The following is a 26,706-nucleotide window of genomic DNA, read 5'->3' on the forward strand; positions in this document are numbered from 1 at the left end:
ATAAGATAAAAATTATTTCATTGTTCTCACTTTTTAGTAAAACCCTAAGGTCATTTGCACTTGATCACTGTTCTTATTCAGTAGCAGAATATTTACAACATGTGAAGTAGAAGACTTGAAACAAGGAAGTGCACAATATGTTCCTGCAAGAAGCACAAGCTGTCTTTTAGATAAAGCCAATTTAACAAACTCATTACTCAGAGAGGGCACACTTACATTTACATAGCTTCGAATATTATAAACTATATTTACATTAAACTAATAAGAAAGTATCAGAACCTATTAGACAATGTAAAGGTGAGTAAATAAATGTTTGGTTCTAGTGAGACATAAACAGCAACACATCACCCATTACCTTACAACCCTGCATTTCTGGGAGTTATGCTACACAAACAATGGATGAGGTAGAACTGTACTTTGCATCTTACAATCTCCTGAAAGCTTTAATTATAGGTATGTTACTAACTGACATTTAATTATAACAAATTGTACCAAGAGCAATGCATTTTTGATGGGTCCTCAAGCAAACTGTACAATTAACAACAGGTTTTTGAGAGATTGAAACAGTGTATACCCATAATTATGGACTTAACTGCAAGCCAATTTAGCATCTCTCGAGTGTATGAAGAGAGATGGCATCATGTGACACAGATCGCATCCGTCCATCTCTTTGGTCTATGTTCACACACACATCCAGAATATTGTACATGCTAGATACTACTCTACATGTTCAGAAATACTCCCAAACATGCTCTTTCCACACTATGACATCAGAAACTCGACATGCTCAGTGTTGAAATTCGAATGCACAGTCCATGTGCCTATGGCTTTAGAAGCTTAAATTTTTCACACCGAGGAACCGTAGAACTTAGTATGTGACATAAATTTCATCCGTTCATAAGAAAAAGGGGCAGGCAGGCAGATAAGAAGGGTTCCAGTTTGACCAATTGAAGCATGGAACCAAGGCATGGTTTCTATCAGCCAACCATAGCACGGGGTAGGTGATGTCATGTGGACATCACTGCTGTTGCATATGACAGATGGAAAAATTTAAATCGAGTAGTAGTATTTATAACTCCTTATGGAGTCATGTTCATTGGCTTTGCTAGCAGGCAACCCAAGTATCATCTTTTAGCCTAACATACACCTTGGGCTCGTCACAAACTTTATTTTGCAAAATGGTATAACTAATATTTAAATTTTGACATAGATATTCTGTGTGTGCCATTTTACTGGCAGAAACGCATTTGCTTGTCATCATTTGTTGTGTAGTGTGACTGGCCTACAGACTGGCTTATAGATGCAAACCAAGCTGGCACCATATGTTTCTGAAGCTGAAATGCCATTTTTGGTGTTTTTTAATTCGTACTTGTGTGTTATATAATTATGTGGTTTAATTGATGCGCCACATTGAAGATATCTCCAAAGCATGCCTTTTTGGAGCAGATCACTGCACAAAAGTATCAGGAAATGTGGCACCAGCAGATTAAACTGTTACCTCTGTCAGAAGTTAAAACAGGTTAATGATGGAAAAGGAATTTTTAGTGATTAAAGTAGCAACCTTTTCAGGAACATGAACATATCAATACCTTAGGCAGAGGTGAAAGGCTCTTTGAAATTCCGTAGTCCATGCCTTTGTGGAGGATGATATTGATGGACACTTTTTATCAATGCTGACATGCCAAAGGGTCTGTTACACAGATATAGTGTGTCTATAATGTAGATGTTTTGAGTGGATGCAAATAAATACCCTCATAATTTAGTAATTTTCCATGCCAGCAGGAATTGTGAGCATTCTCAGATGTCTGCAAGCAACAGAACATAATAAAACACCATTTGCTGCTCTAGAGGTGAAGGCCGTTGTGCTTCCATGTTCTGATACTGAATGTTGGAGACTATTGTCACACACACTGTGGTGAACTATTGTCAGTTAAGTGGCGTAATATCTCAGAAGAGAACTAGTATTATTGCAGTGTTCCCTTTTGAAAAACTTAAAATGATGTAGAGTTAGTGGTTATTTATAAATGTGGTGAATGTTAGGTTTTTTTCCAACAGAAGAAATAAATGTGATATGTGATGTCAGTGAATATAATGTAATTGGTAGTTATATTTTCATTTTGAACATAACACTTGAGATGTACATATAATTTATTTCAAGTGGCATTAATATGAACACCCACTAATAATGTAGATTATTAAATTATGTATGTATTTATTTTGTAGTCGATTGCAGGTCCACTATTCCATTATATAGCTGATGTGACCTTAAGATTACAAACAAAATCTTTAAGCAACTTTCATTATTGTTCAGTACAAAACATGTCATCAATGCACAGAAATACTGCACTTCCTCAGTGCTGCTACTTTCAATCTAGACACAAACAAAACAGCTACATTTTGAAAACACAAGTCTAGTTATCAGAATCGAGGTATTTGTTCTGTTGCTTCAAGTGAGATGCATCAGTTGCATCAAAAGGTTTTTCTAAAAATGATGCCAAAATTAAGATGAGCAGCGTTCTCGTATTGGGCTTTGCTGGATTAGTTGGTGGAGGCTAACCCCCAACAAATCCTATTATATCACTGCAAATAAGAGAGGTGCTTCTGACTTCCAGTACATGCTAGTAAAGCTGGGGATAATTTCTAAAGGAGAAACCAGATACAAGAACTTTAACCATATGAAGAAAGCTGATCAATTAAATATAAGTAAAGCAGAATGAGATTTTCACTCTGCAGCGGAGTGTGCGCTGATATGAAACTTCCTGGCACATTAAAACTGTGTGCCCAACCGAGACTCGAACTCGGGACCTTTGCCTTTCGCGGGCAAGTGCTCTAGTGAAAATCTCATTCTGGAAACATCCCCCAGGCTGTGGCTAAGCCATATCTCCGCAATATCCTTTCTTTCAGGAGTGCTAGTTCTGCTAGGTTCGCAGGAGAGCTTCTGTAAAGTTTGGAAGGTAGGAGACGAGATACTGGCAGAATTGAAACTGTGAGGCTGGGCGTGAGTCGTGCTTCGGTAGCTCAGATGGTAGAGCACTTGCCCGCGAAAGGCAAAGGTCCCGAGTTCGAGTCTCGGTCGGGCACACAGTTTTAATCTGCCAGGAAGTTTCATAAGTAAAGCAGTCAATATGGAAAGTGGCAGATACTTTTAAGCTGTTTTATGTAGTGGCTGAAGGCATATGTTATGTTACATCAGAACAAAGTAGTCAATTTGAAATAGATTGATCATAATTCATCTTTGATTTATGAAAAGAGCAACAAGTTGAACAGAGTTATATGCTTAGTGAAAAACAAGCTGTCTGAAAATAACGCCGAAACTGGTAAAAAATAACATGGACTTTGGCCATAAAAGCAAACAATATTTTCCTGTCCATTATGCTACAACATTCATCTTTAAATATTTGTTTGTAGTTATTTAATACAATTTTAATTAAAAAGACATATATCTTACAAACTTTCTCTGTTTTGTTTTTCAAGTTACACTTTGTGTGTTAAAATGCAGCAATAGATGATTTCTTTAATAGAGGAATTAGCAACAGTAAGAACTGTAGTAACAGAAAATCGAAGGAGCATATTAAAGCAAATGTACATTCTTACTAAACAGACATTTTAGACTTAATTTGCTGTGATCAGCAAGTTACATGCATGGCTTATGATCCTCAGAAACATCCATCAAAATTAACTGAAAATATCTGTAATGACATAAAGTTCTCTTCTACCATTATACATGCATTAATGTGTATGTTCACAAGAGACACTGTAATTTAAATTTTCACAAAAACTCAGTGAAGCACTCAAAATAACAGTATCTATGTCCATAATTGAAAAGTATAAATCTATCCACTTAAAATTGCATTATGATGTCTGCAGTCTGTTATGGGGCTGTGTTGTATAAGGATTAAGAGGTAACTGCAGTTTAAAGTGATCTAACTAGATGTAAATATATGAACATACAGATAGGACATTGTAACATATTCTGCATATTCACAAAAAACTTTCAGAAAGGTGGTACTGTGGTTAACACTCTGGACTGATGTCCAGAAGAAGTGGTATTTCAAGCCCTCTCCATATTATTGTGGTTTCTGTAAAACACTTCAGGTAAAAATGCTGGGACATTTCTTGAGATAGGTCATGGTCACTTTCGTACACTGTTCTGCAGCGGAGCTAATGCATCAAAGGTATTGACATCAATTAGATATTAAACTATAAACTTGTATTCTTCCATGCTTACCTTCTCTTTTAAGAAAAATCTCTTTCAGTAATTTGTGTGAATTTCCTGTAAACACGCTGAACATCTTCAATGCATTAGTGAACAGTGATCTTTCTTCACTGATTTGTATGTTCTTCCTCTCTCCTCTCATGTCTCTGAAATAACCAAGTAATACACTTCATGAAAAATGGTACATATTTTTAATTGAGATTGTCCGTATTTATGACTAACCAATTTTAGACAAAGACAAGCTATAAAGTAGTTCAGTATCAAACTACAATACTGCATTCTTTTTAGTTTTTTTAGTATTCTTCTAACTCTCGTGTACTGGTGAGAGAGAAGGGGAAAATGAAGAAATAAAACGAGAAAAATATTTCAACTTCTGCATGTATATTTCAGTTTTTGCTTCATGTCATGTGTGCTATTTTCCAAAGTTCCCCCTGAAACATATTTAGCTCTCGATGATTGCCCCCAAATGAACATTCTGTTTCAACATATGATAAAGGAAAGGATGAAAGATCAACATTGTCACATGCAACTGAAAAAATATGTTAGTCTACTTAAAACACCTATATCCACTCAAACAAATTGTGATAGTAAAAAAGATAATTACATCAAGAATGTCACAAACATCAAGCTTCAGAGATAGGTTCTCAATTATCTTAATGTTGTACAAAAACAATTAGACCAGCATTTGTATTTAAATTGCTTGACAGATTTAAGTCTCATTCTGGGAGTGAGTAGGAGACTGATAACTAGATGTTTAATTTCCTTAAACCCATAGTCAGCAGCAGTTTTGCAGTAATTCTCATAAGGGTTAGAGAACTAGTCACAAAAGGTAAAGATTCCCAGTTTGAGTGCCATTACAGCTCAAAGTTTAATCTACCAGTAATTTTCAAAGCACCGCCCAATCCATTTCAGAGTGGAAGAGTTATTTTGGAAGCAATTACATTCTTGAAAATAAATTATTGAAAAATTAATACATTAAAGGAAAAAAGATGTATGAATATTATAATACATGGATACCACCAAATGTACATCAATACCATCAACTGCAAATTCACAGTTTTGTCAATTTGTTAACTCCCAGGAAGACAGCGTGGAAAATCGTGTTGCAAGGTGGCAAGAGCTGCACTTCTGTGAAAAAGAGCATTGTGGTTGGTGTCAGAGGGACCCAGCATCTTATGTACGAAGTTGTAGAGATATTTAAAATTCCTAAAACCTTAAAGTCGTTTGTGTACAATCGGTGATTACTAGGAAGAATTTCTGGAAGCAACTGCCCTACTTCAGTTCTTGAAGTGGTGTCAGAATTTATTGTAGGATGTACCAGATATGTAGCAGTCAGGGCAGTTTGAATGTTCTATGTTTCCACATATCACATTTTCTCCATTAATATCACTCCTTAGGTACATTTCCAATTGTCTAGTTAGTCACTTGGCTGTAGACAACTGAAAACATTTTCCATAATCAATTGTTTCTGGAAATTTGTAAATTCGTGGGACCAAACTGCTGAGTTCATCGGTCCCTCAGCCTACACACTACTTAATCTAACTTAAACTGACTTACGCTAAGGACAACACACACACCCATGAGCAAGGGAGGACTCGAACCTCCAACAGGGGGGGAGCCGCGCGGACCGTGACAAGATGCCTCAGACCACACGGCCACCCCTCACGGCTCCATTGTTTCTCAGGCAGACTACTACAGAACAAAATATCGTGATAAAAATATATCCGCAGTTCAATGTGTCCACATTTCCAATATATTGTACACTTGTTACAATCTTCATATAACTTTAAGCCCTTACAACGAAGTACCATCTAAATTACGTGGGCAAATTGTCTTAGTGATCCTGACAAGCTTTAAGAACTTTCTACAGCAAAATGAAAACTGACGTCATGATAAAAAGCAAAGTTTAATGAAAGAAATTTATCAATAAAAGAATTCCAAAATGAGCCTGGGATCTTTGAGATTTTTGTGAATAAAGCCATGTAGATCACTAATTGTATTTCTTTATTTATAACAAATGTTTTTTGCTACTCCAATCATCAGATTAAAACTTCAAACTTGTAAAACAAATTTCATTGTCAGTTGCAATAAAAGCCATATAGTGTGTCAACTGTTAACTTCTGGAAGTTTTGATCTGGTGATAACCGAAACGTCATTATAAACAAACAAATACACTGCTGAACCAAAACATAATGACCATTGGCTTGATTACTTGTTGGTCCACCTTTCTGTATAGCATGGATTCAGTACATCCTTAATATGTTTCCGGAGGTATGTGGCACCTGAGGACTGTGCACTGGTTATACAGTTCCCATAAATTATGGACTGATGTGTTCCATAAAGTTCAGATAGATGTATTTGGTGGCCAAGACATCAATGTGAGTTCACTGTCATGCTCCTCAAACCATTGTTGCAGGATTCTGGCCTTATGACAGGGACAGTTATTTTGCTGGAAGTTTCCATCACTGTTGTTGAAGACATCAAACATGAAGGAATTCAGGTGGTCCACAATAATGGTCACATAGTCTACAACTATCATCATGCCTTCGATAACTGCTATAGACCCCATAGAGGCCTAGCCCCCATAGGATAATATTGTCCCCAGAAGCCCACATCTGTGGTGAGATGTATGTTTCAAGCAGCAATTCACCTCGATGATGGTGTGTCAGGACATGACCATTGACGTGATGTAACGAGAAACATGATTCACATGACCAGGTGATGTGTTTCCAATGATACGTGGTGCACTCTTGATTATCCTGTGCCTGCTACAATCATAACTGATGATTTTGTTGGGTCAACAAAGGAACACATACAGGATACCCGGTGCAGAACTCTATGCTCTACAGTGTGTGTTGAAGAATGTGCATCGAAACACTTTTGTGTGCGCCATCATTACACTCTTTTCATCAGATCTGCCACAGATTGCCATCTGTCCTATCTTACAGAGCAGGCGAGCCTGTGATATTCATGTTCCATAATGATGCATGGATGTCCAACACCTTATTGGATACTCGTGGTTTCACTTCCTTCCACCATGTACCCTAGGTGCTCACGACAGTAACATGTAAAGAGCTGACCAGCTTTGCTGTTTCCAAGATGCTTCTTCCCAGGTGCCAGGCCATAACACACTACCCTTCGTCAAAATCACTAGTCAGTGTATTTCCCTGTTGTTGCCCTGTGTTATTGATAATGATTACCCATTTGTGTCTGTTCTGCTTGTATACTTTGCTTCTTGCGGCATGTGACTGCAATACCACCAGGTGGCATTCAGTCTTGTGGTGGATAGTGGCCTTAATGTTTTGGGTCATCAGTTTATATTAAGGAATTTAAATATCTATGAGGGTTTTTTCAAAAGTAAGGTTCCCAACTCTGTACCCTTACCGTGCATGGTGCAATGCAAAATCTGGCAACACCACCGTGTTCACCGGATCCCCCACCACCGATTCCAACAACCAGCATGGATCTGCAATCGTTAGTACCAGCCGGACAGCCATAAGCGATGGAGCCTGTCGTCGCTGTCACTGCCAGGTGTGAAATTTGTGCGGACATCCAATTTTTGCACACAAGAAAGTTACCACCTGTAGAAATTCATCGGCAATTGAGTGAAGTGCATGGGGAAATGTGTATAAGCATTCAAAACATCTGCAAATGGTGTAGCAAGTTTGCCAATGGCCGTACGAACGTCCACGACGAACAACGAAACGAGAGGCCGTCAATCTCCGATGAAGTTGTGGCGAAAGTTGAGCAAATCCTGCTCAAAGATCGGTGAATCACCATCCGGCAACTGGCTGCTCAAATTCCTGAGGCTTCTGAACCTTCAATTGACAGGATATTGAATGAAAAGCTAGGCTACCACAAGGTGTGCACGCGCTGGGGGACGCACATGCTTTCAGAAGTCCACAAACAGCAGCATGTCGACTGTGCTGGGAAGTTCTGGAGTGAATGCGTCGAGAATAAGGAAGACTTCCTTGATTAAATTGTTATGGGGGATGGATTGTGATGCCATTATGTTACTCCGGAAACAAAACAACAATCGCGCCAATGCAAACACACCAGATCGCCACCACCAAAGAAGTTTAAGCAGCAGCTGTCAGCAGGAAAAATCATGGCATCGGTGTTTTGGGACCGGCATGGTGTACTCCCCATTGATTTTATGCCTAGAGGGACCAACATAAACTCGACAGGTTGTTGTGAGACCTTGAAAAAGCTCAGGCGCACAGTCCAAAATTATGTAGGGGAAAACTCAGCAAAGGCGTAAGGCCACACCACAACAATGCCTGTCCACATGTGTCACAACAAACGAAGGAGTTAATCGACAAATTTGGCTGGTATGTCATTGATCACCCCCTTACAGCCCCAGTTTGGCACCCAGCGATTTCCATCTGATTCCGAAATTGAAGGAGCACCTAGGCAGTCTACGATTCCAGACGGACGAGGAGCTGCAAGAAGTAGTTTCCAAGTTTCTCAATGGGTTGGCGGCGGACTTATTTGAAGTGGGAATCCAAAAGTGGATTACTAGACAGAAAAAATGCGTAGGACAAAGTGAGAACTATGTGGAAAAATAGCTTAAAGATCAACATTTCCAATGATGTAATCGTTTTTTCTAGTAAAAAGTTCCTTGTGTCTAAAAAAAAAAAAAAAGTGGGGGAACCTTATTTTTGATACAACCGTCGTATTTTTACAAACGTTAAAGAATGACATCATGGAAACATCTAAAGCTGTTGCAGTGTTGCTGATCAAGTATTAATTGAAGACTCCTCATTCCAATGAGCAAGCACTGCTTTTTCCAGGTTGTAGTACATACAGTGTGTTGTCTTCCCTAGTTATCATATTGTGGTATCACTTGCCATTTTCCCCTTAACTGTCAGAACAGTCTTGGAAATATGTTATGTTCCAAATTTCTTCTACATGGGTACTTGGCCCAATTTAACCTATCAGCTTCTGTATTATTTCCATTTGCCTGCCTGCACATAAAAGTCATGTCTGCTAAGCCATTAACTGGTTAAAATGCTAAGGCTGATTGGTTGTACACTTCTGTTTGTAAATATACATTGGAGTACTACGCACTTCTGTTTCAGGACTTATCATGTCAGGGAACGCATCATCCTATCTGCAGGTTGTTGGTGGAGGTACCTGTCCCCACCCTTATGTTCATCATGTTTGCTTACTGTACAGTGTTAGCAACTACACTCCTGGAAATGGAAAAAAGAACACATTGACACCGATGTGTCAGACCCACCATACTTGCTCCGGACACTGCGAGAGGGCTGTACAAGCAATGATCACACGCACGGCACAGCGGACACACCAGGAACCGCGGTGTTGGCCGTCGAATGGCGCTAGCTGCGCAGCATTTGTGCACCGCCGCCGTCAGTGTCAGCCAGTTTGCCGTGGCATACGGAGCTCCATCGCAGTCTTTAACACTGGTAGCATGCCGCGACAGCGTGGACGTGAACCGTATGTGCAGTTGACGGACTTTGAGCAATGGTGTATAGTGGGCATGCGGGAGGCCAGGTGGACGTACCGCCGAATTGCTCAACACGTGGCGCGTGAGCTCTCCACAGTACATCGATGTTGTCGCCAGTGGTCGGCGGTTGGTGCACGTGCCCATCGACCTGGGACCGGACCGCAGCGACGCATGGATGCACGCCAAGACCGTAGGATCCTACGCAGTGCCGTAGGGGACCGCACCGCCACTTCCCAGCAAATTAGGGACACTGTTGCTCCTGGGGTATCGGCGAGGACCATTCGCAACCGTCTCCATGAAGCTGGGCTACGGTCCCGCACACCGTTAGGCCGTCTTCTGCTCACGCCCCAACATCGTGCAGCCCGCCTACAGTGGTGTTGCGACAGGCGTGAATGGAGGGACGAATGGAGACGTGTTGTCTTCAGCGATGAGAGTCGCTTCTGCCTTGGTGCCAATGATGGTCGTATGCGTGTTTGGCGCCGTGCAGGTGAGCGCCACAATCAGGACTGCATACGACCGAGGCACACAGGGCCAACACCCGGCATCATGGTGTGGGGAGCGATCTCCTACACTGGCCGTACACCACTGGTGATCGTCGAGGGGACACTGAATAGTGCACGGTACATCCAAACCGTCATCGAACCCATCATTCTACCATTCCTAGACCGGCAAGGGAACTTGCTGTTCCAACAGGACAATGCACGTCCGCATGTATCCCGTGCCACCCAACGTGCTCTAGAAGGTGTAAGTCAACTACCCTGGCCAGCACCACAGGACTACATCCAGCATCTCTACGATCGTCTCCATGGGAGAATAGCAGCCTGCATTGCTGCGAAAGGTGGATATACACTGTACTAGTGCCGACATTGTGCATGCTCTGTTGCCTGTGTCTATGTGCCTGTGGTTTTGTCAGCGTGATCATGTGATGTATCTGACCCCAGGAATGTGTCAATAAAGTTTCCCCTTCCTGGGACAATGAATTCACGGTGTTCTTATTTCAATTTCCACGAGTGTATTTATGCAATAATGAATTTACAACATCATACAAACAATAATTTGTAGGTTCATAATATGAGGTATGGCTGTGTAGTGCTTGACTTAATCATTTCTGAATCAGTATTCCTGATCATAAATTGCTGAATCTGCTCGTTTCTGTCATCTCAGAAAGGTTGCATTGCAGGTACATGCTGTATGTTTGTGAAGTAGCAGTTAGACGTTCCAAGTCATTGAAAGGTACCTAAAAGATGAAATTAGATGACGAGTGCTTTTCATTCACACTTCTTGCTTTCGTCCTAAGTGATTTTATGTGCCAAAATGCTATGCAATAAAATGTGAGTGAAATTATATTAAGATGTTTACTTGTTTGTTTCCAAAAGTAACACTTTTGTGAAAAGCAAAAGTTTCTTAACTTTGCTGCTTGGGAAGCCTTATAATGTGTTTCTTCCAATTTTCATCAGTGTTTTCATATAAAAAATTTGTAACATTATGGTATGATCTCTCACTCCTATTTATGGGCTACGTTTTTCATTGATATTGTTCTATTTCCTGCGAATAATTGAATATTTTGTGTTCTTTCAAAGTTAAGGGAGAGCACCTTTTCAAATAAGTAATTAATACTTATTATATAAAAAGGCACTCTTAACAGGGTTCATTATAAAGTTGTTGCAAATGCAAACTGTACCAGCTGTGTTAGATGTTTGGTGAGTGAAACATTGTATATATCAACACTACTGAGTAGTCGCTGAAGCACCTTTTATTCTTCATGTTTTTCTGTCATCATTAACACATATCATTAAACTGAACATCACACTGCAGTAATTTGGGGCCACTCCATCGAGTGGGTACATAAAATTCATGCTGGAAAAATATTTTGTAAAGAGAAACAAATGGACATTTTTCGTTAATGCTCAGAGTTGATTGAAACTCATGAATACCAGTATTTGTTTGCACTGACTCGATCTACATAATGCAGAAACAAAATTCCTAATACATAGTGAAATACCAGAGAGAATGCTCCAGATGACTTGTATTAGGAATAGCAGCAGATTTTAATTATTCAGTACAGTGTTGTGTATTACTTGTCATATAGTACATACAAGTTACATTTGTTAAGTAAACAGTACTCCGACACCTATGATAAAATACACATTTTTACCCTCCAGAACTTAAAATAATAAAGAATACTGCACTGCACCCAGATCTTTAATTTGGCTTCCTTTTAAAGTCATCAAACCAAACTAAACTAGGAACTTGACCCAGTAAGTGTCTGTGTGGCAAGGCAGATACATTTCAGGAGGAAGACAACTGGAAATTCCCCCCCCCCCCCCCCCCCACACACACACACACACACAGAAGTTGGCCCTTTTTTTCTTGTGCTTATTATGCTATTATATTTGTTGTTTTAGTTTAACATTTTGGAGTCCCATATTCAGAAATCTTGTAACACTAATATTAAGAAACTATGACTAGCCCCTAAAGTACTCCAGTTAACTAACACAATGTCAGTATGTTGTTTTCAACAGTCTGGTGTGTGTCATTTTGCTATAGTGGCTTAATCAGAAACAAATGTCAGTTTCAGTTAATCAAAATTGGGTGGTATAAATTTAAAGAAACTCCTCATGCTGTTAGAAATATCTCCTCACTAAATTGTACAACAATTGAAATCTTTTCTAGCTATCTACTACCATACATTTTCTTGTACATAGAACAGATGTGTGCTGCATGTGATACTAAAAGTATTTAAGGAACTTTGTGTCATCTTCATGAAAGACTGTACTCAGCTTTAGGATGAAAAATATTTATGTAAACAGTAGACATTAATAATTCATTGGTAATAGATATTTTTTCAACAATGTGTACTTCGATATATAGTTACTGGCATAACCTGATTGCTTAGTAAGATACATAGGATGATACGTTTAGATGACCATGATTCTATTTTATATTTAAGTTCTCTATTATGTGTGGTTGTTCCATGTGCCATGCTGTAATTGCTTATTTTATCTGTGTGAGATTGAAATACTTTTTTTCTTGCAGATCCTTGTTTCAACTGTGCAGTTGTCAACAAACCAGCCAGTAATCGAGTTGCGAGGAAAATATATGCTTTCATCTCAGCACAAATCACCCCAGTCAATTGCAGGGCATATGAAGCGTGCAAGACCGCCCCCAGGACCATTTATATTTTTTTATCGGTTACCAAAAGAGGGATCTGAAGTATGTGTAGATACAAGAACTTATGGGAATGATGCAAGATTTGTACGAAGATCCTGCAGACCAAATGCAGAGGTTGTAATACAAAAATTAGTTAATGACTTAAACTTATAACAATATATTCTTTTTCCATAGGAAATACTTTAATGTGAAATTTTATAGTTTACCAGCAACATACTGTGTGTTAAATTATGTGATTATGCTTTACAGATTAGGCACTGCATTGAAAAAGGTACTCTACACTTGTACATTGTCACAACAACTAATATTGAAAAAAATAGTGAGATAACCATCAGTCATGACACACTACAGGATTCAGAAGGGAACCCTACATCATGTGCTTGTGGAAATGCAGCCGAGTGTTTGGCACTCAATCCTAAAAAACCTACGCAGGAGGTGTCAGAGTAAGTCACAGCCATAAGATTCACTCAACCCTCTCAAGAACTGTAAGCAGAGCACACCATGGTATTGTAACAGAATGTTGTTTGTTAGAAATTGAATATTTGATTTTGCAGTCGTGAGCAGCGCCGCAGGAGTCGTCGCACTACATCCTCAGAAGATGGGGAATCATCCCCAGCAACTCAGCAGATACAACAGAACACTTCTACTGCAGCTCCTCGTCGAAATGTAATCAGCATAAAACTACCCACTCAGAAGACAGAAGAACCTCAGCCAGAGAAACTATCACCTGCTTCATCGTCTGACGTTACTCAAGAGCCAGAAAAAAAGAGAAAACTCGTAAGTATATCATGGTCTACTCATAGCAACTTAACTGTTATTAACCCCTTAACATAAAACTCCGAGTTTTCTCATTTTTATTATTCTGACAGAAAGTTAAAATCCCAAGTATACTCGGGCAAATTCAGAACAGACCTTTGGAAAAAATAAAGACCCACTTATATCGTTTCAGTACTGATAATTAAGTGTTCAGCCACTAGAGAGCATCTGAGTCAGTCAGCAGCGGCTGGCTAAGACACACGCAGCCACAGGGAAGTAACCAATTTTGTTAAATTTTACGACTTCCTAACCAAGAGTGAATTGTATAGTTTCATCAGTGTGCTTTGGTAGTTAGTTTTTATGGGTTTATGTGTGTTAATTTAATATTTAATAGAGACAGTTCTCGCGTTTTTGTTTGTTTTGGGAAGTAAACCAATTTTGTGACGTATTACAAGTTCCTAATCAGTAGAGAATTATTTAGTGTTACCCGAGTGCTTTGGTAGTTCAGTCTTTGAATCGATGCGTGTTAATCTAATTTATAAGACACAGTTCTTGCATTTTCCTCCATGTCTACAGTAGAGTTCTATAGCGCGTGTCGATTGTCCTTTTTTGTCTGTCTAGTGTAGTTTTCCACGGTCTTTAGTATGAATAGAGACTGTGATGGCTGTGTGCAGATGCAAGCCAAGTTGGTGGCACTTCACTCTCAGCTCCAGGCTGTGATGGCTTTGATTACACAGTTTGAAGCTGCAGTGGATGGGCATCACTGTTGTGGGCTGGCCATGCAGATCCAACAGACGTCCAGCATGTCTGAATCCGCCGATCGGCCTGCACCGATGACCAGCCCAGTTACTGCTCTGACTGAGATTGACCACTCACCCGTAACCGAGTGGGAGGTCGCTTCAGGGTGTGGCAGGCAGCAAAAGACTTCCCAAGGGGCCGTACATAATGTTTCCCCAGTTAGTCTGACAAACAGGTTCCAGATGCTGTCTGTGGCTGACACTATCCCTCGCCCAGGTGCAGTTGCTTGTCCTGTTTCAGGGGAACCTCTCAGCCTGTGAGATATTGGCAATCACAGAAGGTGGGTTATTGGTAGTTGGGAGCTCCAATGCTAGGCCCATTATGCGGCTCCTTATAGTCATGGCTGCCAAGGAGGGAAAGAAAGCCAATGTGCACTCCGTGTGCATACTGGGTAGAGTTTTTCCAGACATGGAAAGGGTCCTTCCAGATGCCATGAAGAGCACAGGGTGCAACCAACTGCAGGTGGTGGCTCACATCAGTACTAATGATGTGCGTCACTTCAGATCAGAAGAGATTCCCTCTGGTTTCAAGTGGCCAACAGAAGTGGTAAAGGCTGCCAGTCTTGCTTGCGAGATGAAAGCAGAGCTCACCATGTGCAACATAGTCAACAGGATCGATTGCGGACCTTTGGTTCAGAGCCAAGTGGAGGGTGTGAATCAGACGCTCAGATGGTTCTATGACCTTTTAGGCTGCAGATTCCTCGACTTGTGCCACAGAATGGTCAGTTTCAGGTTCTGCTGAATAGGCCAGGAGTTCACTACATGCAGAAGGCAGCTACAAAGGTAGCTGGGGCTGTGTGCATGGACTGTGTGTGTGTGTGTGTGTGTGTGTGTGTGTGTTTTTTTTTTAGGTTAGAGGCTCTCGGGGAGGGGGGGGGGGAGAATACAAAAAGGGCTTCAGACTCCCAGACTGGATACAGGAAGAACATAGATACAGGAACCATCAATATAACAGTGTAAATTGTCGTAGCTGTGTTGGGAAAGTACCAGAGCGCCAAACACCAATAGAAAGCACCGATGGGGTGAGGTCATTCTTGTTAACTCAGATAAAATAATAATTTGATCCTTTTACTGACCTCCCAACTTAGATGGTACATTTGCTGAAAGGTTCAGAGAAAACTTGAGTTTAATTTGAAACACATACCCAACTCATACAGTTTTAGTTGGTGGTGACTTTAATTTATCCTGGATATGTTGGCGAAAATACATGTTTAAACCCAGAGGTATGCACAAAACAGAATCCGAAATTGTGCTAAATGCATTCTCTGAAAATTATTTTGTCAGTTAATTCATGAGCTCACGTGAATAGTAAGCAGTTGTGAAAACACACTTGACCTCTTAGCAAAAAATAATCCTGAACTAATAACAAGCATCAAAACAGATACAGAGATTAGTGAACACAGGGTTGTTGAAGCAAGATTGAATATTGTAACCCCCAAATCATCCAAAAATTAAAACGAAAAATATACCTATTCAAAAAAGCTGTAAAAAATTCACGTGATGCCTTCCTGAGAGACAATCTCCACTCCTTCCAAATTAACAATATAAATGTAGAGACCAGATATAGCTTGAATTCAAAGAAATTGTATTGATAGCAATTGAGAGATTTATACCATAAAAATTAACAAATGACGGAGGTTACCCCCTTCGTACACAAAACAGGTCAGAACACTGTTGCAGAAACAACTAAAAAGGCATGCCTAATTCAAACGAATGCAAAATCTCCGAGATTGGGGATCTTCTATAAAAGCGTGAAATTTAGCGTGGACATCAATGTGAGATGTTTTTAATACAGGGTGTATACGACCCGGGAAAAACCCGGGAATTTTTTCATCCGGGAGAAAACCGGGAAAAACCCGGGAATTTTTTTTAATTCTGGGAATTTTTTTTAATTCTGGGAATTTTTAATTGTTTTAGCTTTCAGTTAAATTTTTGTAATTTTGACTGGTAAGAATTGATTCTCTAGCAAAGAATGTTACTGTATCCTGCTACTGGAGAATGATACTGCAGCAATAAAATATAAAAGAGAGGAAAAAAATAAAACTTTAGTAGCAAAGGAAATGCGAAATTTACAACAAAACACCGTACACGCACAAGTGTCTGCAAAAAGCAAAAATATGTCAAAGGCCGTAGGGGGGAAGACTACGTAATTCTTCGTAACAATAAACTGCTTGCTGTGAGCATGACGTCACAACTGTTCGCATTAGGTTCTTTTGACCACTTGCCACCGGGCTGATGCGCATGCGTAGTTGACTCGCGTATGAGCAGTACCTTCTCCCGCTTCCTGCTACTTGAAGTTTGGCTGTTAGCTGTAAGGGCAGTAGCAGCAAACAGCCAGATGCAAACGAGAAAAATTTTTCCTGCGTGCCCTAGCTGCCAGATTCGCGCATGCACAGAGTTGTCTTGAGTGGTAGTGGGGAGGGGGTTAGTCTCCATGTGACCCGTATTTGGGTTAAGTGACGTTTAGTGATTTCACTTCTTCTCTTGGTTTACAGCTCCCATGTCAAATGAAAACAAAACAGATTTCTGTGGCTGGGAGCTATCAAGTGAATTAAAATACATTCACAAAATTACAGATGGCAAAAATATATTATTAGTTTCAGTTTTCTGATTTACTTTCATTTCCAAGTTATTAGCAGTCAAGCATTAATCGCCTTGCAGAACAGTATAAGTTATTTTTGCAAGTTTGCTAAAGAAATTAGGCTTTATTAATCTTTCCACTGAGGCAACCATTTTATTTGAAACGAAGTGTTTCATTCCACAGTATTGGCTAGTTCCAACTGTTCGCTGAATTTCAAGTGCACATTATCGTTTTCTGCCATGTATGGGATTATGTCATAATAAAGAACCAAAAATGAGATCGTAGAGTATCAGATGGGACCTACTTTATTCTGAATCTGGAAAAAACGAACATGCACTTCAAGCCGAATTATGCATTTTAGTATGGTTTACGAAATTATGATGCCCCATGGGAGTATCCTCTGATGCCCAGTTTCTTTTATGGTGCAATGTAAGCTCTCTTAGTGCTTTATACATACGAACATGCGGGCTTCCTACACCACTGCAGCTGCACATGCGCAGTAATGCCTCTTTTCTGGCGCTCTCTGGCTACTGCGAAATTGAACCTATTTCTAACAGTCTCCGGATAGTATTGCGAACGGTGGTTCGAAAAGCGTTACTTTCAAAGTAAATTTCTTTTTACTCAAGATGAATTATGTTACGTGTGAGAAAGTGCGATGATTTTCTAAATCACAGAGCGTTTAAAACTGAACACTTTGAGGACCAGCCACTTAAAAGAATTTTGAGCCCAGACATTTATGTCATAATTTTAAATTTACTGGCACGTTTGTGTGATGTGTCTTAAAGCACAACACACAAAGCACAACACACGCAAAAAAAGATCAATATTACATGTGAAAGCTTAGCTTCTGTTGTAGCTTGTTAATCGTAGAGACCAATATTATATGTGAAAGCTTAACTTTTCTTGTAGCTATAACTATGTATATAAATATAAACCTTTAACTTTTCCTCTTTGTGTGTTCGCGCTACGTAACCAGTGATCTTGCTATTGGCTGACAATAACACGTGTCCTATGCTCTGAATATCTGCTGTCTTCAGCTGGCAAGATCACATGGCATGAGATACGATTGGCTTACAAAAGACATCGCAGCCTCGGTTTCAACGCTCCGGAAACTAACGCGCTGTGTTTGGTGCAATTCGAATTTATACTTTCGTAATACGAAAATATGCAGTGTATATGTTGCTGCAAATCAAAAGTCTTTCCAATACTTTCCCCTTTTTTTCCATTAAAAGTCTTTCTAAAACCCCTCCCCTGTCTTTTCCTTTTTTTACGGGAAGTTCTATGCGAGTGTGTGTAATGTTAACCATTCAAAGTATTGATAAGTTTTACAGTTCTGAGGGAAAATCTACGGAAAACTTACTGTCACTTAGCACAGAAAAAGTGTATTTTCACATGGGAAAAAGCTTCTTTTTTTTTTAAACGGGATATCTGGAAAAAATCCGGGAATTTTTTTTCCTTGTCCCCGTATACACCCTGTAAGAGTTTCCTCAGCAAACATATATTGAAACCTGGCAGAAAATACGAAGAGATCCTGGTTGTATGTAAAGTATGCTAGTGACAAGACACAGGCAATGCCTTCTCTTTGCGGTAGCAGTGGAAATACTATCAGTGACAGTGCTGTGAAAGCAGAATTACTAAATACAGCCTTTCAAAATTCCTTCACCAAAGAAGCCGAAGAAAATGTTCTAGAACTTGAACCAAGAATAGCTGTCAACATACGGAACTTAGAAGTAGATATCTTGGAGTAGTAAAGCGATTTAAATAACATAATAAAATCATTCTTATGGTTGAGACTGTATACCAATTACATTCCTTTCACAGTGTGCTGATACAATAGCTCCATACTGAACAATCACATACGACCACTCACTCAACGAAAGCTCTGTACTCAAAGACTGGAAAGTTGCACAGGTCACGCCAATATTCAAGAAAGGTAGTAGGAGTAACTGACTAAATTACAGGCCCATATCATTAACATCGATGTGCAGCAGGATTCTGGAACATATAATGTGTTCAAACATTATGAATTACCTCGAAGAGAACAGTCTATCGACGCGGATTTAGAAAACATAATTCTTGTAAAACACAACTACTTCTTTACTCACATGACGTGTTGTGTGCCATTGACAAGGGATTTCAAAGTGATTCCATATTTATAGATTTCCAAAAGGCCTTTGACACTGTACCACACAAGCAGCTTGTAGTGAAATCGCATGCTTATGGAATATCGTCTCAATTATGTGACTGGATTCGTGATTTACTGTCAGAGAGGTCACAGTTCATAGTAGTTGATGGAAAGTCATTGAGTGAAACAGAAGTGATTTCTGGCGTTCCCCAAGGTAGTGTTATAGGCCCTCTGCTATTCCTTATCTATATAAATTAGTTGGGAGACAATCTGAGCAGCCATCTTAGGTTGTTTGCAGATGATGCTGCCATAATCGTCTAGTAAACTCATCAGGAGATCGAAACAAATTGTAAAATGCTTTAGAAAAGCATGGTGTGAAAATTGGCAATTGACCCAAAATAATGAGGTCATCCATATGAGTGTTAAAAGCAATCCGTTAAACTTGGTTACATAATAAATCGGTATAATTTAAAAGCTGTAAATTCAACTAAATACCTAAGAATTACTATCATGAACAATTTAAATTGGAAAGAACACATGGAAAAGTGTAGTGGGGAAGACAAACCAAAGACTGTACTTTATTGGCAGACACTTAGAAATTGTAACAGATCGATTATACTATGCTTGTCCGCCCTATTTTAGAGTACTGGTGTCCAGTGTGGGATCCTTACCAGATAGGATTACATAGAGAAAGTTTGAAGGAGAGCAGCACGTTTTGTATTATCATGAAATGGGGGAAAGAGTGTCACGGACATGATACAGGATTTGGAATGGACATGACGGACTCTTCTCAAGAAATTTCAATCACCAGCTTTCTCATCCAAATGCAAAAATATTTTATTAACGCTGACCTTCATAGGAAGAAACAATCATCATAATAAAATAAGGGGAATCGGAGCTCACACAGAAATGTATAGGTGTTTGTTTTTTCCACAAGCTGTTCAAGAGTGGAATAATAGAGAATTATTGTAAAGGTGGTTTGATGCAGCCTATGCCAGGCACTTTAGTGTCATTTGCAGTATCCATGTTGATGGTAGCAGGTCCTACATTTTTAGCCTGGCTGTCATGTTTTGGTTGCAATAGCTGCCACTAGGTGTCATCTTTACTGTGTGCAGCTTTGGACACACTACAACAAAATGCACACTTTGAGTCTCTTCTGTATTGCAGTTTGGCAGTGTTTTCACAAAAGGGTGACTATTGTAATCCTGAGTTTGACATTGAATTTAGTGTCTCAGAGAGTGAAAAAGAAAGTGATGTTATTTCATTACAGATTGAGAGTGACAACAGTTCATCAGCAGAGTGACAGTGGTACAAGATAAAGACATCCACTGTGCTCCAGCCTGCTCCTTGAAGATTTATGTTCACAGCAAACCATTGTGAAATACATGGTTAGACTTCATAGCTGTACCGAAACTAAAAAATGACTTAAAGTGTCAGGCTGTTTTAGCCAAAGTCCAGTGCATGAGTATAGTCAGGATTTTATTATTAGGTATCTTAAGAATTTTGTAGCTCATTATTTTGAGCTTCGGAAGGTATCTTTATTTGTCTGTATGTAATATCATTTGTTATAGTTTGTTTTCCATGAATAAAAAATATTATTTTTTGGAACATAATTTAGAAAAAAATATGGTAACGGATTAATGTATTCAGTCCCTCAGTTAGGTATATACACTCCTGGAAATGGAAAAAAGAACACATTGACACCGGTGTGTCAGACCCACCATACTTGCTCCGGACACTGCGAGAGGGCTGTACAAGCAATGATCACACGCACGGCACAGCGGACACACCAGGCACCGCGGTGTTGGCCGTCGAATGGCGCTAGCTGCGCAGCATTTGTGCACCGCCGCCGTCACTGTCAGCCAGTTTGCCGTGGCATACGGAGCTCCATCGCAGTCTTTAACACTGGTAGCATGCCGCGACAGCGTGGACGTGAACCGTATGTGCAGTTGACGGACTTTGAGCGATGGCATATAGTGGGCATGCGGGAGGCCGGGTGGACGTACCGCCGAATTGCTCAACACGTGGGGCGTGAGGTCTCCACAGTACATCGATGTTGTCGCCAGTGGTCGGCGGAAGGTTCACGTGCCCGTCGACCTGGGACCGGACCGCAGCGACGCACGGATGCACGCCAAGACCGTAGGATCCTACGCAGTGCCGTAGGGGACCGCACCGCCACTTCCCAGCAAATTAGGGACACTGTTGCTCCTGGGGTATCGGCAAGGACCATTCGCAACCGTCTCCATGAAGCTGGGCTACGGTCCCGCACACCGTTAGGCCGTCTTCCGCTCACGCCCCAACATCGTGCAGCCCGCCTCCAGTGGTGTCGCGACAGGCGTGAATGGAGGGACGAATGGAGACGTGTCGTCTTCAGCGATGAGAGTCGCTTCTGCCTTGGTGCCAATGATGGTCGTATGCGTGTTTGGCGCCGTGCAGGTGAGCGCCACAATCAGGACTGCATACGACCGAGGCACACAGGGCCAACACCCGGCATCATGGTGTGGGGAGCGATCTCCTACACTGGCCGTACACCACTGGTGATCGTCGAGGGGACACTGAATAGTGCACGGTACATCCAAACCGTCATCGAACCCATCGTTCTACCATTCCTAGACCGGCAAGGGAACTTGCTGTTCCAACAGGACAATGCACGTCCGCATGTATCCCGTGCCACCCAACGTGCTCTAGAAGGTGTAAGTCAACTACCCTGGCCAGCAAGATCTCCGGATCTGTCCCCCATTGAGCATGTTTGGGACTGGATGGAGCGTCGTCTCACGCGGTATGCACGTCCAGCACGAACGCTGGTCCAACTGAGGCGCCAGGTGGAAATGGCATGGCAAGCCGTTCCACAGGACTACATCCAGCATCTCTACGATCGTCTCCATGGGAGAATAGCAGCCTGCATTGCTGCGAAAGGTGGATATACACTGTACTAGTGCCGACATTGTGCATGCTCTGTTGCCTGTGTCTATGTGCCTGTGGTTCTGTCAGTGTGATCATGTGATGTATCTGACCCCAGGAATGTGTCAATAAAGTTTCCCCTTCCTGGGACAATGAATTCACGGTGTTCTTATTTCAATTTCCAGGAGTGTATAATAGTATACCACAAATATGTCTTTTGATCTTAGTGTGTGTGGAATTATAAGATGCCTTGAGTTAATTATGGCCACCTCACCTCTCAGTTGTGGATATTGCAATGAGTATCAGTTGTACCTGAATGCTTACAGTTAGTATCAATTTGCTGGTAGTACAATTCTACAGACCACAAGTTTCATTATCATTTTGCTGTGGTGTTTCTTCTTATTCACACCTGACTTCCACTTGGAGTTGAATATTGTAAACTGCCATTAGAAATTTTTATTGTTAGCTTTTTTCATTCATTATAAAAAGTTGTAGTTATCCATCTGTTGTCTGTATCTTTATATGTGTAGCCACTGTTAAAATCTCCTTAGTTTTTATATGATTTCTTGGTTTATGTGTTGTTACATCTGTTCTAGAATAATGTTTGATTATGTGTCATACTGTGTTTCAAAAAAATGGTTATTGAAATTGGTTCTTTTACGACAGAATTGCATTATAATATTATGAAAAGGATAGTTGCTACTCACCGTATAACGAAGATGCTGAGTCGTAGATAGGCACAACCAAGAAGACTGTCAGAAAGTGAGAAGTGAGCTTTCAGGCAACAAGGCCTTCATCGAAAACACACACACACACACACACACACACACACACACACACGGCCACAGTCTCTGGCAGCTGAAGTCAGTCTACGGTCTACAGCCCATCTATGATTTACATTAACTGGGCTTCAGCTGCCACAGACTGTTGCCGTGTGTGTGTGTGTGTGTGTGTGTGTGTGTGTGTGTGTGTGTGTGTGTGTGTATTTTCGATGAAGGCCTTGTTGGTCGAAAGCTTACTTTCCAACAGACTTTTTGTTGTGCCTATCTGCGACTCTTCATCTGCGCTATACGGTGAGTAGCAACTACCCTTTTCATGACATTGTTGCATTCCATCCTGGATTTTCACTGTCCGAATTATATACCATCTCCCATCAAGTCCCTTTTGACTTAGTTTACATATCGTAGCTGTCGGGTATAATAGTGTAGATCAAACATTTAATACACCATGGCAATATTTACAGAGTGAAATACATACTTATCATCAAATTGGTAGAAAAAGTATGATTTTGTGGCTAAAATGGTTTGTCATTTTACATGGTTCTGTCATTCCCTGAGACATTAAAGCTGCACTGTACAGTTTACCATGGGGGCCAAACTGTATGAATTTTTATAAACAAGAATAATTAGTTGATTTCAGTCATGAAACAGGTCTCATTTCATAACTACCTAACTGTATGTGATAAATATTTTTATATGTGTCACTGATATCTGACTGTTGGAGAATAAAACTATGGTTTATGTATGAGTAGCAAATATTCCATTTAAAACCAAACACTGGAAAATCCTGGATGAAATAACAGTAATATGAACTAGAATAGATTGCTACTCATCGTATTGAGAAGGTGGTAAGTGGCAATCAGTCACATTCAGGCCATACTGCCCGGAGGCGAGCGCGTGTGCATGTGTGGATGTGTTTTCTATATGTGATGGATCTTTTCTGATTACTGAACAATATCCAACACTCTACTTTTAAATGTGCCTGTATGCTACCCAATGCTTTCTCCATGTGGTGAGCACCTGTCTGCCCTAATTCAAATCGTAAATATTCCATGTGAGTAGTTAACAGTATGGGTGGGAGATATAAAGCTATAATGCCGCCATGTTCCATTGTATCATTTTGTTCTTAATGATTATTTTGCACTTTGGGGTATAAAGCACTCATTGTCCATTTTCTTCATCTTAATTATGTTGTGTATCTTTAACAACAGGTTTACAATATGTGCCATTGCAAATTTATGTCCAATTTAATTTTCTACCATTATCATGCAGTTGCATTTCATGAAGCCTTAATTTGCTATGATCCATAATGTTAGTATGTGGATGATCTAATGGTGCTGATGTGTGATCTGTTCATTCTCACACACACACACACACACACACACACACACACACACACACACACACAATTTGGGCTACAGTACGACACGAAGAAACTTGTGAGAACAAGCTCCACTTTTACTCTCATCATAGGACATTTTCTTGATACTTCCAGACCAGGGAAGAACGAAAAATGGAGGCAATAATGAAAGCTTTTGAGAGACTTGAAAAAGCTGAGCAGAGACGGCAGGAAAATCAGGCCAAACAAGCACAGAAGAAGGATCATGTCACTGTAAAGAAAGAGTCACGTACTAGAAAGGAAAGAAGGGAAAGGACTAAATCAAAAGAGAAGGATAGTCCAAAAGAGAAGAGTGAATTGCCACAAAATATGAATAAGCAAGGACCTGAGAAACCAAGAAGGAGAAGGTGAGAAATTAAAAATGTTTTATTTCATAGTTTATTATTATACAGTGTTCTTTAAACAGTTTCTTTCTGTAAATACCCACTTAATTTTATTGTGTGCGCACATGCGTGTGTGTGTGTGTGTGTGTGTGTGTGTGTGTGTGTGTGTGTGTGTGTGTGTGTGTGAGAGAGAGAGAGAGAGAGAGAGAGAGAGAGAGAGAGAGAGAGATTGCATTATGTTTTGGATCAGGGCTGGCAGACTGGATCGTGTCAGAAAGCCACACATAAAAGAAAATAAAAAGGAAAAAAAAATAACACCTGATCTAGATGTGTAGCCCGTGACAGCATTCCGTAAACCTTGGTACACACTGATTCATTGTTCAGAGTCATTGCCACAGACTCTTGTGGCACATTTTTGTCCTGCCAAACAAGGAATCATGTCTGCATCAAGGGTTGATTCAAGGAAAACTGAAAGCTGAGTCATATGCTACACTTCTGAAAACACTTTCTTTATATAAACAAATCAAAGCTACATTCCTTGACAAGTAGTTCTTCAGAAAAGTTTTACTTTCTGCATGAAAAATTAAAAATCACAGATTTTGGGTTCACATGTTTTTTCACTGTGCAGTTCTCAAATTATTGCTTAGTATACTCTGAAGTGAAGTAACTCAATGAGCATTGTTTGAAGATTGTTCAGTGGATGATGAATGTGAAATGTGGTTGGTAATCTGACTGAGGAAGAAATAGGTAGCCTGAAATTGTCACCTTTTTTTAAATACATCCCCCAAGTATCTGTAAATGTCTTTCAAAATCTATAGTCATCAGCAAGGAATTTCTGAATCCAATTCCGTCCTCCGTTTTTAAGGTGTGAAGAAAAATATGCTCGTGTCTGTTTCCTTCTATGAGAAGCTCACAAATTGACCACTGTTTATAAGCAATGCTGCTTCTTTCAGGTCGGTTCACTTTAGGTTATACATTGCTGTGCACAAAATTTATCTAACATATCAAAATGCTTTTTATTATCATAAAAGATCTCTATCCCTTTCTTGCCAATGGAGATTTATTTACCAACCCCTTGTATAACTTAAAAATGTTCACAAAAAAATCTGATTACATTAAGTCATGTTGATATTGACTGAACTACACCAAACAGATTCCACCTGTTGCCAGTACATCAAGGGAAGCAAAACATTCATGTGCACTCAGTTTGGCAGTCCCTGCATTGCTCTTCACAGAGCTGTGGTTCCGAAGAGTTGTGCCATTTACTGCTACATGACAACGGCATCAATCTCATGGTGACAGGAGACTAATTGACCATAGTTCATCCAATTTGCACAAAATATTTATAAAAATAAGTATACATAAATCTTCCTCGTAAACCAGCCTATCTATTAGTGAAAACCATATTAAAATCCTTGCAGTAGTTCCAGAGATTAGCCAAAATATACAGACAGAACCATGGCAGGTGACTTCAATTTGCGTATAGATAAAAGAATATATAGTAGACTGATAGAAGATGCACTAAACAGTGCATTCTACTAAATTACACAAAGAAAGGAAAGTGTAATACTTCATTGAAATGACAATGCTGTGTGTGATAAGTGTGCTTAGGTAACACAAACTTGATAAGATACAAAAGTAAGGATTGTTAAACAAATACTATACATGAGGGTGAATTGTTCATTAAGGTTTGGAGCTCCGTAACATGGCTATCTTTCTTGTGTGGATCTTCAGAATGCTCATAGTAAAATTAAATGCATACACCAAACACCAACCATAAATGTGTCAGTTTATGGGAGTATCAAATTGGAATTAACATTAGTTAATTTGCTTCCCATCTCAGATATAATCAATCTGCTCTCCTACAAACAACTATTTTGCAGAGACTTGCCTGTTTGCTTTCCTTGTCTTTAAAGAAAAATGAAGGTACAGGGAAAAAAATGTGAATTTTATCAGACATTATGGCTGTTGGTGAAATCGTTGGCAGTGTTTGAAAATGCCCATGTCTCTACTGCCTTCCTCAGCTGCCTCCAATACAGAGAGAGGAAAAAAACTTTCTAGTACATGTTTCCTGTTCTACAATGAAGCATAACTTATTCAAGAACTCACATTGAAGTTTTGAAACTCTTGCTCAGTCTACGCTTACATGTGCGCATACATCCAACAGAAAAATTCTAAACCTTTATCA

The 26,706-nt window shown here is 40.0% G+C and overlaps 1 protein-coding gene across 1 annotated transcript in view; it reads left to right on the forward strand.

Annotated features, from left to right (window-relative positions):
* The window catches only part of LOC126248208 (uncharacterized), a 341,739-nt gene that overhangs the window by 227,255 nt on the left and 87,778 nt on the right, over positions 1-26,706 (forward strand). The window contains exons 11-14 of the mRNA XM_049949021.1: positions 12,723-12,971; positions 13,107-13,300; positions 13,412-13,634; positions 24,292-24,542. Coding sequence (XP_049804978.1) covers positions 12,723-12,971; positions 13,107-13,300; positions 13,412-13,634; positions 24,292-24,542 — 917 coding nt within the window. The remainder of the gene's footprint in view (positions 1-12,722; positions 12,972-13,106; positions 13,301-13,411; positions 13,635-24,291; positions 24,543-26,706) is intronic.

This window comes from Schistocerca nitens, chromosome 3, assembly GCF_023898315.1.
Source record: "Schistocerca nitens isolate TAMUIC-IGC-003100 chromosome 3, iqSchNite1.1, whole genome shotgun sequence".
NCBI classification, from domain to species: Eukaryota; Metazoa; Arthropoda; class Insecta; order Orthoptera; family Acrididae; genus Schistocerca; species Schistocerca nitens.